The sequence below is a fragment of the Prunus mume genome, linkage group LG2 (genome assembly GCF_029339155.1).
Source record: "Prunus mume cultivar Tortuosa linkage group LG2, ASM2933915v1, whole genome shotgun sequence".
Taxonomy (NCBI): Eukaryota; Viridiplantae; Streptophyta; class Magnoliopsida; order Rosales; family Rosaceae; genus Prunus; species Prunus mume.
Genome location: NC_142699.1, coordinates 12,380,259 through 12,393,095, shown reverse-complemented (window position 1 = coordinate 12,393,095; position 12,837 = coordinate 12,380,259). Strand labels below are relative to the sequence as shown.

The following is a 12,837-nucleotide window of genomic DNA, read 5'->3' as shown; positions in this document are numbered from 1 at the left end:
CAATTGAGATGGCTCTTGTGACCTGCAACTCCACTTGTCTCTCACCTTCGCATGATCTGCAAAGATGGAATAAAATTATAAAGGCTCAAGTGCTTAAGGGAAATGCAGAGCATGCAATTCAATCATACATGGACGTGCAAAGACTTGGTTTCTGTGCTGATAACTACACATTTCCCATTTTGCTCAAAGCAGCAGGCAATGCTTCTTATTTGCGTATTGGGGTAACCCTCCACGGCCAGACTGTTAAAACTGGTTTCTGCGACCATCTTTTCGTCCAAACTGCTCTGCTGAAAATGTATTCGTCTCTCGGGCTCCTTGTTAATGCTCGTAAAGTGTTTGATAAAATGCCTGTGAGAGATGTGGTAGCCTGGAACTCCATGTTAGATGTGTATGCTTCTGGTGGCCAGATCGATAATGCAATCGAAATTTTCAATACAATGCCATTGCAGGACCTCTCATCCTTCAATATTATGATCTCAGGGTTTGCAGGCATGGGTAGCGTAACATCTGCCAGAAGTGTGTTTGATGGAATTCCTGAGAAAGACATCGTCTCATGGAACTCGATGATACTGGCATGCATGAACGCTGGAGATGTGGCTGAAGCACATACATTGTTTGGGGCAATGCCAGAAAGAAATGTCATAACTTGGAACACAATGATAATGGGTTATTTGAACAATCAACTTCCCACCAAAGCTATCGATCTCTTCTACAAAATGAAGGCTGGAAACACCAAACCTGATTATCTGACTGTGACTGGTGCTTTATCTGCCTGTGCTCACTTGGGTTCACTTGAAACAGGCATAGAGATACACACATATGCCAAAATGCTTGGGCAGGCCTCAAGTCCCCATGTAGTAACAGCACTGATAGATATGTATGCTAAGTGTGGAAGCATAGCGAGCTCCTTAGAGGTCTTTTATAAGTCCAAAGGTAAGGATATCTACTGTTGGAATGCCATACTTTCAGGTATTGCTCTTCATGGTTTTGGTTCGGCTGCTCTGAAACTCTTCGGCCAAATGAGAGAGAATCGTATAAAACCAGATGATATCACCTTCATTGCTTTGCTAAGTGCATGCAGTCATGCAGGGCTGGTGGAAGAAGGATGCCAGTTGTTTGCTTGCATGGGAAAGCAATTTGGGATCACTCCAAAGGCAGAGCATTATGGGTGCATGGTTGATCTTTTAAGCAAAGCCAGGTTTTTTGACTCTGCGCTTCAACTCATTGAGACGATGTCGTTTGAACCGGGCGAGTCGGTCTTGGGTGCCTTGCTTGGTGCTTGTGTCATTCATCAGGACCTTGAAAATGGGGAGAAAGCTATGAAGCTATTTATGGACAGGGCTTGTTCCTTGAGCGATGGTGAATATATGATGTTTGCTAACTTGTATGCATCCTGCGGTCAATGGGAGGAAGCACAAAGATGGAGAAATATGATGAATGATTCAGGCATTGTTAAGACTGCTGGCTGCAGTGAAATTCAGATCAATGGAAGGGTTCACAAGTTTTTGGCTGGAGAGATTGGCAGAGATTAAGTTTGCCCAAGTGACGCTTTTTATCTACCAAATCAAGCATAGAGTTTTGATATACAAGCAATATTGAGAGAGAAGGAATTCAAACGTATGAACTACTGCTCTTAACCACTTGAGCTATAAGCCTTTTGCGTTTTGTAATTAAAACTGATCTAAGAAATCCAATGCATATTCAAGAATAATTCTATGTCTTGACTTGGGCATTGACTCAGATGAATGCATTACATCATATGTCCTAGGGCCACACCAAATAACTTTGACCCATGCTTTTGAGTAACATACTGATGGCCCTTTTAGCCCATTAATATTTTACTATTTATAGGTGAATTCAAGTTTACTCAAAGACTACTAGCAGTGACTTCAGCCCAAATCTTTCAGGACCACAAGATCCAATTGTGTGCCAGCATCTTTCAACAATCTGTATGTACCCACCACACCAGGTGAAGAGAGAGAGAGAGAGAGAGAGAGAGATCATGTACAACCTACCCCATAGTGGGGTTGCACTCACACCAATAGTAGGTGATTGATATACTAATCACATGGTTGATGCCTTGGTGGCCATCATTTTGTTAGGAGACAAGTCAATTTTGCTTCTCCCAATCAACCAAAAGATACACATATTTTTCAATTACTTCTGCACACAACTTTGAGGATTTGATTATCAACCTTTATTCTATACACCATATCCCTTTCAACAATTGTTTAATCAGATTGGGGTTCAATGTATTCTTGGGGGTTTGTCTTTCTTTTTTATTTTTGGTATTTTTTTTTTCCTTTGACCTATAATTTTGAGCACATGAAATGAAGGGGCATGTTGCGGTTGCCCACTGGCTAGCCAGGGAATTTGTTTCCAAATCATATCTTCTCCGATATTGTTTCTGATGCACATTCAAAAGGTACGGTCACCGGCACAAAGCTATAAACCAACTTTAACGAAATATTTTTAAAAAGTAAGAAACTTTAATTCCACTTTAAGAGCCCAACTTACCCATTATAGAAGGGAATGTTAATTGACGTTTAAATTACACTTTGATAAAGTTCCTTTGCCTCTAAAAAATAAAAAATAAATCTTGAATTTGGACTCTTCACATTCTATTTTTATTTATTGTCAATTTATAAATTAAGATCATCAATTAGGTTAAATCACGTCTAAGAAAAATATGCCAGAAAACACAACACAAGCATGTATTGTAAACAAAACTTCAAATCGAAATAACTATTATAAGAAGAAAGAACTTGTACATTTAGATTGATGTCAATTAACAAAAAGTAGTCTTCAACCAACCATCCCCTCAATCACAATGTCAAATAAGAGAATTAGCCCCCATTGCATTGATCAAAAACGCTAATTAACAACTGTGAAATTTGAAATTTGAATAAATTTTGATGTAATTGACGTTACGGAGACTCTGTATCGGCACGATTATCTCAGAACCTGATTTCTTTCTCTCTGTTTTCTTTTTTGGTCATGAAATAAGTTTTTTGGGTGCTCTTATATAGAGCTCTTTCGCCTAAACATGGAATTTTCGTGTTCTTTTGAAATTTGGATTTCTCAAATCCCTAATCATTGCCTTATTTGGGCCCGCTGTGATTTTGTTTCCCTTTTTTCTTTTAGGTAAGTTTCTCTGCATTTTTTTTTTTTGGAAAGTAGAATCTGATTGAATTTTGAAAAATACAAAATACAAAATCTGTTAGGATACGTATGCATTCATGTTTTGCGCATGAGAACGGGCAATTGTTTTTTGTTTTGATGCCAGCCAAAAAAATATAATAAAAACTCACTTTGTGGTGGCATGTAGGCTGTAGCCGCTCGCTAATTATATTCCCATTTTCTCTCTTATTTTTTGGGTTTATTTATTTAATTGTTCACTTATTCACACTAGTTCAAAGTACAAACAACAAAGGTAACGTAAATGCATACCAAATCATATCTTCTCCAATCCAATACTGTGATGCACGTTAAAAGGTATTGTCACCGGCACAAAGTAGATCTTATCGTCTATAAACCAACTTTAACGAAACAATTAAAAAAAAAAGGTAAGAAACTCTAATTCCACTTTAAGAGCCCAACTTACCCATTATAGAAGGGAATGTTAAGCTACGTTTAAATTACACTTCGATAAAGTTCCCTTGCCTCTGAAAAATAAAACAGAAATGTTGAATTTGGACTCTTCACGTTCTGTTTTTGTTTATTGTCAGTTTATAAATTAATATAATTAATTAGGTTAAATCATATCGAAATGTGCAGTCTTGATTCACAAATTGACGACACATTAGACGTGATATGTTTGAAACAAGTCATGACACGTCTATGACAACAGATGGTAACAGGAAGAAGATTGGTGGGAATGGTAGACAGATGGTTTCAATGCCAACTGTTAGCAAACTTAGGTTGGTTGGGGTGGGGCTCTAGGAAAGTTTGAGACTTTGCTGGTTTGAGTTCTTCTTGTGGTGCCCTACTTCACTTTGAAGTTAGTCAACATCTACCTGCTTGTTTTCAGGCAAAACTACGGCCCGTCGCTGAAAGAAATGTTATACGTATTTAAGTGACACACTGACGTTGATATGATACCAAACTCTACCTATGACTTGGATTTTATCTGCCCTACTCTCACTGAAGAAAATTTTGAGTGTTGCCCAAATTTGGTAAGGTTCGTACATCATCTGTTAACAAGGGCCGAGGGAGATGTTCTTGTTTCCCAACGTTTTTCTTACTTTGGCAACATTAAAATAAGGGAAAGGAAGTCGTTTCGTTATCTAGGGATGAAGCTATCGGCTCCACCTGGCTCAGAAAATGGAGCATAAAGCGGGTGATTGGCAGATAACGAAATTATTCGTAAGTTTGGTGAATCTTTCTGCTGCCACCTGACTTAGAAATACCTACAAATGGAGCAAGCACGAGTCTTTTCCAAGTTTTTTCATCTTTGTTTCATATCGTGTGTGGTAGATAGATAGCGAATCTAACAAGCGTACTAGTATTGTCTTCTGTGCCCACATGGGTAAAAAGCCAATTTTGAAACACATTGAAAACTCCAGCGCCCCTTCCAGATTGGGAAATAGGAAGTGAATTTTTTCTCCTTTTGTTTTTGCTTGCAGTTATTAATTGAATTTAAAAGACAAAAAAATGCTAAGTTTAGTTATACATGCGTCCAAAAATAATTAAGAGTTTTCGATTCATATACATGCGAATTTTACCATATATAAACTCGTTTGAACGATCGAGTAATTGCGAATTTTGAACTCATAAACATGTGGGTTTTGCAATGTACCAACTCGTGTGAGCAATCGAGGCCTAACATAATTCATGAGAAAATTAGAATGTATAGAAAAAAAAATGTTTAAAAAAGAAAAGGAAAGAAATATTGAGTGAGGTGTGTCCGAGAGGGAGAGAGAGAGGAGGACCATCAACAGTGAGATTAACAGTGAGACCAGAGAATTACCCAAATTTCTTTCAAAAGATTTATCCGGTCTTCCAAAAGTCATATTTTCTCTCTCTCCCGATGATTTGCTCTTTGACTCTCTCTCTTTCTCTCTTCTTGCTCTGTCATTCTTCTTTGAATTATTGATACTCTGCTCTCTTCCACATATTGCCCCTTTGTTTTTCTCTCAGATTCCGTGAAAACTCTGTTTGCCTGGCTCTTTTGTGAAACCTCTAAAAGACCCACTTCCCAAACCCCAATATCCATTCTTTCTGCTGTTTTCGATTCTGATCTTCATTTCTATACGGGCTTCCCAACCGGGCATGTGAAGGAGCCTCAAGTCTCTCAAGTGATTTTCTTGGTTCATTTTATTCACTCTTGCAACTTAGCATCTGGGTCTCTCTTGCTTTTGGTTAATATTGAATTCTTGATGATTCATTCCCTTTTGAATGTAAATTTGGTTTTGTTGAAATATGGGTCTTTCATATAAATTTGGTTTTCTCGTCTTCTCTAGGATGATCTTGATGTTTTCATAAATACCGAGTTGATCTTGATGATTGTTAGCACTATATCATGTATTAATCCTTTCTTTCAAGTCTAACTCTTGCTTAATTTTTGTGATTTTAGTACCCTAATCTGACTTTACTTTTTATAATTCGTGCTTCACCTGGAGAAAGCCCTCTTAAATCGTTCCTGAGTGAAGTGTAATACAGTGGGCATGAGTGTGATCAAATCGATCCAATCTTGTATACTGTGGAATATGAGATGATAGCAGAGGTGAAGGAGTTGAGACTTGTGTGTGTGATTTACAGAAACTGACAAATAGCCTTATCTTTGTTTGACTGGTGATTTCTATCTATCTTCATAACCAAACAGTAAAAACTTTGAGTTTCTAGAAATCCCAGTGCGTTTTCTTACCTGCATTTTCTTAACTTTCATACAAGTTATCACCAAAACTCTGTTGGTTGTTGGATACATTGGTTTTTCAGCGTGGAATTGTGCGATCAATGTTTCTGATTGAACTTTTATTTAATTTCAGATTGGAATGGGTATATATCTCAGCACTCCCAAAACTGAAAAGTTCTCTGAAGATGGTGAGAATGGCCGGGTCAGATATGGTTTGTCATCAATGCAAGGATGGCGTGCCACCATGGAGGACGCCGTGAGTAAATAAAACCTTGCTCTTCCTATTAGAAGTTATTTTGAGAAAATAAGTACCTCTGTGTACATTTTTAGAACTTTACTCTTTTATTGTTTTCCATTTTTGTTTAGCATGCTATCGTTAGGATTGAACTGAGTATGATATTACCTGACATGTTCAAATTGACTGCGTAATCTTAATTCCACTTGGGTTATTCTTATTTATTCTTTTAATTAGGACAGAGGTCGATTGTCTTTGGGCATGTGTTGGTGAAACTTTAGTCTTGGGTGCTACTCCTTGCTAGTAGCCTAGGAGTCTTCCCTGGTATGTTTATTGGGCTAGTCCTATTGGTGGTCTCGGGTTGTTTCAGTAAAGAAACAATCAGGACTATGGGAAGTAGTACAGTACAAAATGTTGTACACTTTGTAGTGTAGCAGAGAGAAGCTGCTATGATTATTTACTTTGTTTTTCAGAAAATTTTGTGACATCATTAATGCGCTGTTTGTTACTTTGTTGATTTGTTTTGTTAGCATGCAGCATATCCCGATCTCGATACATCGACCTCATTCTTTGGTGTTTATGATGGCCATGGAGGTAATAAGGGGCAATTTCAAGTATCTGTGTTTGTAAATTGTACTAGAGGATCAATTTATATGAATGTAGTATTGATAATTTTTGTTACTGTACCATCATTCAGTTGACCTCTATCTCGGTCTACCCAGAAGAGTCATTGATTATACTCTTAGTTGTAAGCATATACTCATCTCATTGATGAGGATGGGTAACCGATAACATGTAATCCTTTTTTGGTAAATACCACGAGGTGTCCCCACATCCGAAGGGTGGGATTAATCCCCGCTCGGGGTTCGGTTTGCCCCTGGCCACAAAGTGCTTCCAATGGGTTTCGAACCCCTGCCATTGAGGCACTAGGTAGCTCGCCAGCTGGAGGTGGTAGTTTGCCAACTGCACCACACCTTGTGGTTAACATGTAATCCTTTTTAGTACAAGAATTAGTGCCTTCTTCTTGTAATCAGACCTACATATGCAGTTTGTGAAGTATATTAGCAATAATTTATATTTTTTGTATTATTATTTACCTATGTTCAATAATTCTCTAGGTAAGGTAGTTGCTAAATTCTGTGCGAAGTATCTTCACCGACAAGTGCTCAAGAATGAAGCATATGCGGCTGGAGATATAGGAACTTCTGTTCAAAAAGCTTTTTTCAGGTTACACCTTTAATGTACTTAAATTCAGTTTCCTTCTACCGCTTTCTTAGTGGAGGGGATGAATACAAATGCATTTATTCATGCTATATTGTAAGCGATGTATCAATAGCCTTGTGTATTTGATTCATGAATCATACCCATAACAGCTCTGATTGATAATCCTTGTATTTTAGTATGTTGTACCATGTTATTGTCCACATATTTTCATGGTAAGTGTGTGAAGAGAGTGTTTTATTTATTTTTGACTGGAATCCCAAGTTTTGATATAATAATGAGAATGTTCACGATTTTAAGTAGTGACTTATTTAATTTTTAAACTAGTCTCATTATGTGTTGAGACTGCCGAAGAAAGATCTTACCACATTGTGTTGCTTTAATATTGGGCGATTTGAGATGGTTTATGCCTATTTTGTCCCGGATCCTCATGAGATCACAGATACTTGACACAGTAATACTTGTTCAAGCTGTAAATGTTAACAATAAAAAGAAATAGACTTTAATTGCGTACCTTTATACTTGTGGTCTTGTTATCCTTCATTGAGATTGAAGATGTTGTTAGTTGATTTATGCAGAATGGATGAAATGATGCGTGGACAAAGGGGCTGGAGAGAGTTAGCTGTTTTGGGAGATAAGATAAACAAGTTTACTGGCATGATAGAAGGGTTAATTTGGTCCCCAAGGAGCAGTGAGGGTAATGATCAAGCTGATGATTGGGCATTTGAGGAGGTAGGTGCAGGAATCATAAAGTTGATTCGAGTTATTTATCTTTATCAGGAGCAGATACTGATCTGCTTGATCTCACTTTATTGTTTATTAATTTGAGTACTAGGATTCTTTGGGTAATTCAGAAATTAATCATTCAATAAATGCAATTTGTATGCTGGTAGGAGTACTTTCCCTCTGCTAATACCAACACAACTTTCTTTAACAGTGTTGATTTGGCAAGCAATAAGCAATTTGTTTAATTGGTTTCATAATGTCTATGCATTCCATAATATAAACTCAAATATGTTTTCAGGGGCCTCACTCTGATTTTACTGGCCCAACTTCTGGGAGCACAGCCTGTGTTGCAATTCTTAGAAACAACCAACTCGTTGTTGCAAATGCTGGTGATTCTCGTTGTGTAATATCTCGGAAGGGTCAGGTAATTTATTGTTTTCCAATGATTTGCATGCTTGTTAGCTGATTAAATATCGAAGCAAGGCTTTGCTGCCCTTTCAATATTAAATGGTTCACAGTGATGAGCATTTGACTTAAATTCCAAGGCTATTTAAACATGTTAATCGAGAATATTTGTACATTTTTTATTCACATTGATCATTGTTCTGATTTCACTTCTCTTTTTCAGGCATATAATCTGTCAAGAGATCACAAACCTGATCTTGAGATTGAGAAGGAGAGGATTTTGAAAGCCGGTGGTTTTATCCATGCAGGACGAGTCAATGGCAGCTTGAATCTTGCAAGAGCTATAGGTAATTTCACTGCATGGGAATTTTATATATATATATTAGCTTGAATCTTGAAAAAGATACGAACATGCTTGCACACACACACACACACACACGCACACACAAATCTATTGGCATTGGTCTGCTACATTATGTGTATGCATGTTTGTGGAGGGGAGCTAAAGGGAGAATATTTTGTAATTCCCATACTCATATTAGTTTTTTGCATGTACTGCAGGTGACATGGAATTCAAGCAGAACAAATTTTTGCCAGCTGAAAAGCAAATTGTAACTGCCTGTCCAGATATAAACACTGTATGTGTATATGTATATATATATATATATATATACTTCATGGGTGGATAAAATGGTGGTTTTGGGGTTATCTACATTTTCTAGTTTCACAAAATTGTTTTGGACCTATTTTTTGTAAAATAAAAAAAAACGACAAACAATTATTAGCTGTTAATTTTATCTTCCATTTTAATAATTATTATTATTTTGTAATTAGGTTGAGCTTTGTGATGATGACGAGTTTATCGTGCTAGCATGTGATGGCATCTGGTATGTGTCTTGAGCTTTACATTTTTTCTTTTTAGCTTTGATGACTTTCCTGTCTTATAAGGAGGCTTGCCTCATTTTCACTTTGAAGACTCTGTCAGCCTTATTGATGGACTTTAGCCACTATATCATACCTACATCCAGAATTTAAAAATAATGGTTGATGACAAATAATTTATGCTGATATGATTCTGCTTTTGATAAGTCTTGTAATATATTTATGTTATGGATGCTTATCGGAAATCTAAGTTAATGTTTTTGTTAATTTCATACAGGGATTGCATGTCTAGCCAGCAAGTGGTTGATTATGTACATGAACAACTGGTCTCGGTGAGTGCATATTTCTCTCCCTTTTCTTTTTGTTCTTTTGGTTTGAAATCAAGCACAGCAGTCTCGGAATGCAATTGAAGTTGTTCTTTATACACTGATTATGTTGCTTGATTGGTTAAGAATGATGTCTAGTATTGCGTCTCTTTGACACTCATCTTGTAAATCATGCAGGAAAGAAAGTTGTCTGTGGTGTGCGAGAGAGTCCTTGATAGGTGTTTGGCGCCAACGACTGCTGGTGGTGAGGGGTGTGATAACATGACCATGATCATAGTGCAGTTCGTGCAGTTAAAGAAGCCCCTGCAGTCAGCTGGATCTGCAGACGAGAGACCCTCACCAACCGAGGAAGCTGGAACTGGAAGTGATTCAAAGGCAGGTGAAAGTGAACCGAAGTAGTGGCTGCTGTGTGCCATGAAACTAGAAGGGATTGCATCACGTTTTACTCTTTCAGAAGAGAATGGGTTCACAGATTTGTAATTGTAGATGGATATGGTTTAGCAGGAAAAATGAATGGATTAACAATTAGTTTAAAACTCGTTTTTTGTGCTCTTGAATGCTTTGTTTTACGTTTGGAAACGCAAAACTTGAATAGTATGTACAGATTATAACAAAGTACAACCCAACTGTTTGAACAACAGCAGCATATGCTATATAAATATTTTGAGCTATTTACAAGTTCTATAATCAGCCTTCTGAACTTTTTGGTCATCAAAATGGCCTTGTAATTTGTATTTGGTGGCCACAAATTAAAATGAAAAAGGCAGAAAAATAGTGTTTTTGGGGCAAGAAAGTCTTGGTTTGTATATTATCGTTCATCTCAATAAGAAATTTTTTAATAAAATAGAAAAAAACAAAAAAAAAACCAGCTGGACAAAGTACAGAGGTTACCTTTACTGGATCTCTGTCTCTCTCTGTCGTATCAGTGGCCTGGTGAATCAAGATGGGTAATTACATAATTATTTCCAATAAAAGAAAGCCTGAAAAATTGGCAATTCAACATAAGGTAAAGGTTCGTAGGAGGGGACAGAAGATTAAAAATGAAAAATAAAAAAGATAAGGGTATTTTGGTACTTTTGTTGGTTATCAAACACCACCGTCTCAAGGCCTTATTAGCTAGAAGCCTATAAACTGCAACCCATGAGTAAACAGCAGCCATTTTATCGAACTTACCTTTTTCTGCAGCATCCTCTGTCCTTCTTTCTTTTCTCTCTCTCTCTCTCTATCTCTCCCCCAAAAAGCCAAAGCCCTCCAAATTCCACTACATAGGAAAATAAGTCACTTTCTCTATCTAAAATGGCCCAGCTGGGCCAAAACTTATGGAGAGGAGGAGAAAAACAAAAGAGAAAGATGGCAAGGATAGATATGTCTTCAAATGTCCTCCAACTCCAACCACACCTCTTTCTCAAAGACCATATTTTTACTTCCCACAATTGCCCTTCTGTACATTCCATCTTCATCACTCATTACTTTGTATTCTTATCTCCGACCTTCATGGGCCTTTTCGGGTTCTCACAAATCGCAGAGTTTCAGACCCAAACAGATATGATCCAACTGGATACACAAAACCATCTCTCTCCATAATTGCTTTTTATTATTATTAATTATTATATTCCCTTCCCTTCCCTCTCCCTCTCCCTCTCCTCGTCTCTCTAGAATCGCAAACCTTATCTCCTTTTTCGAGTTGGGTTTGCGTTTTCTTTGCTTAATCTCCAAGGTTTTAGCTTTATTTTTCCCCAATGGAGTTTGATTTTTGACAAGATTATGAAAGGGTAATTTTTGGGTCCCTAAAATATCCGAATTTTATTTCCTAATTGGATGCGGATTTCTATTTTCTTTGCTATATAGCAGAGTTTAATGGTCAAAGATTCCACATTTGAGAAGGAAATGAAAAGGGGTTCACTGGATTTTGATCACTTTTCTCTCTGGAGTCTTGTTGGGTATGGTGCTTAATTTGCAATTTTGATGCTGGGATGCAATTCTGAAGAGAGAGATGAAAAGGGTTGCTGTTAATTCTCATAAATCTCAGCCTGTTGATGAGGAAGCTAGGGTTAATTTTAGACATGAAAGTCTTCTGCAAGATTACCTTGAACGACAAAAGGTTAGTTTTTGTTTGACTTTTGTTTTGTATTGGGTTTGTATTCTCTTACTGATTTTGATATCTAGGTGTGGATTTCTCTGGTCGAATCATGTTTTTATAATTCTTATCGAAATCCTGTTATGATGTTTTGTGTTGATTCTAGTTTAGCTTTCTCTGATTATAATGGTAGTTTGACTAGTTTGTCATTGAGAATGATTCTGAATCGACATAAACTTGTTATCTGAAATCCCCAATCGTGAATCAAAGTCAAATACTTATTTATTATTATCACTACTTTTTTTTAACATACAAACATGATTTAGGAGTTGGGACTGAAAAGGAAAAACATAGACTTCTTCTTCTTCTTCTTCTTCTTCTTTGTTACAGTTTTGGCAGCAGTCCGTTGAACATTAGGTGGAAGAAACCAACTTTATTGGGTTTTGATTATATGAATAAGTATGATAACGGTTTCTTTTGTTTTGTGTTTTTAAAATAGGAATTTGTATCAAAGAAGAAGAAATTGCATGCAGCAAGGCAGAAAAGAGACATCCTTTTAGGTGAAATTCGGTATGATCTTCGCTTTTTTATATATAAAGGTTTTGTGTATTACAATATTCTCTCTCAGAGAGTAGGAAAGTAAGAGAAGCTTGTAACCTAATTTGCTCCACTTCTGACCTTCAGATTTTTGAGACGAAGGCATAGGCATCTGCTGAAGATAAAATCAGCAGAGGCTGAACCAGAAGTCCAACAACAGAAGTCTGACATACAACCTAAGAAGTTTTCGAGGAAAAGGAAAAGTGATGCAAATGAAGCTGTTCTAAATAAACCATCCCAAGTCACGCCAGAAGGAGGAGGTGAACAAATTGTTTCAGAGCCCATAAGAGTAGAGAAGAAGCCTAAAAATTGCCTAGTTGATGACAAAAAAGTTGGAAAGAAAAAAATTACTTTGCAAGATCAGGTTGCTTTGAATGTTTAAATTCCAGGCCATGGAGAAAATACTCTGTTTTAGTGGGAGCCTCATCGTCATTGATAAAGATAAATATAATTCGTCTTTTTTTACTTGGTGTGTTCTTCATACTTTCCTTTTCAAAGAAAAATTTAAAAAATG

General features: G+C 36.9%; 3 protein-coding genes across 5 annotated transcripts; all 3 read left to right on the top strand.

Annotated features, from left to right (window-relative positions):
- Positions 1-3: 3 nt before the first annotated feature.
- Positions 4-1,721, top strand: LOC103320722 (pentatricopeptide repeat-containing protein At3g29230-like). The gene has a single exon (XM_008222435.2). It carries the CDS (start codon positions 9-11, stop codon positions 1,530-1,532), a length of 1,524 nt encoding a protein of 507 aa, XP_008220657.2. The 5' UTR covers positions 4-8; the 3' UTR covers positions 1,533-1,721.
- Positions 1,722-4,899: 3,178 nt separating this feature from the next.
- On the top strand, positions 4,900-10,336 carry LOC103320723 (Protein phosphatase 2C family protein). 3 transcript variants are annotated; one of them, XM_008222437.3, is made up of 11 exons: positions 4,900-5,297; positions 5,988-6,110; positions 6,620-6,683; positions 7,208-7,316; positions 7,889-8,042; positions 8,335-8,460; positions 8,665-8,788; positions 9,003-9,079; positions 9,276-9,328; positions 9,601-9,655; positions 9,827-10,336. In XM_008222437.3, exons 2-11 carry the CDS (start codon positions 5,994-5,996, stop codon positions 10,046-10,048), a joined length of 1,101 nt encoding a protein of 366 aa, XP_008220659.1. In that variant the 5' UTR covers positions 4,900-5,297; positions 5,988-5,993; the 3' UTR covers positions 10,049-10,336. The 3 variants fall into 3 exon arrangements, with proteins under 3 accessions (XP_008220659.1, XP_008220660.1, XP_008220658.1); XM_008222438.3 differs by having other exon boundaries at positions 4,975-5,309; XM_008222436.3 differs by lacking the exon at positions 4,900-5,297 and adding an exon at positions 5,620-5,725.
- A 485-nt stretch (positions 10,337-10,821) lies between these two features.
- On the top strand, positions 10,822-12,788 carry LOC103320725 (uncharacterized). Its single transcript, XM_008222440.3, has 3 exons — positions 10,822-11,750; positions 12,226-12,296; positions 12,411-12,788. Exons 1-3 carry the CDS (start codon positions 11,643-11,645, stop codon positions 12,703-12,705), a joined length of 474 nt encoding a protein of 157 aa, XP_008220662.2. The 5' UTR covers positions 10,822-11,642; the 3' UTR covers positions 12,706-12,788.
- The last annotated feature ends 49 nt before the right edge of the window (positions 12,789-12,837 follow it).

Excerpts from the sequence above, each read along its gene's own strand:
- LOC103320725 (XM_008222440.3), top strand. The coding sequence starts at position 11,643 with ATGAAAAGGGTTGCTGTTAATTCTCATAAATCTCAGCCTGTTGATGAG. Across the intron at positions 11,751-12,225 it reads ATTACCTTGAACGACAAAAG|GAATTTGTATCAAAGAAGAA; the intron begins GTTAGTTTTTGT and ends TTTTTAAAATAG. Across the intron at positions 12,297-12,410 it reads ATCCTTTTAGGTGAAATTCG|ATTTTTGAGACGAAGGCATA; the intron begins GTATGATCTTCG and ends TCTGACCTTCAG.
- LOC103320722 (XM_008222435.2), top strand. The coding sequence starts at position 9 with ATGGCTCTTGTGACCTGCAACTCCACTTGTCTCTCACCTTCGCATGAT.
- LOC103320723 (XM_008222436.3), top strand. Across the intron at positions 6,684-7,207 it reads TGTTTATGATGGCCATGGAG|GTAAGGTAGTTGCTAAATTC; the intron begins GTAATAAGGGGC and ends ATAATTCTCTAG. Across the intron at positions 9,656-9,826 it reads TACATGAACAACTGGTCTCG|GAAAGAAAGTTGTCTGTGGT; the intron begins GTGAGTGCATAT and ends TAAATCATGCAG.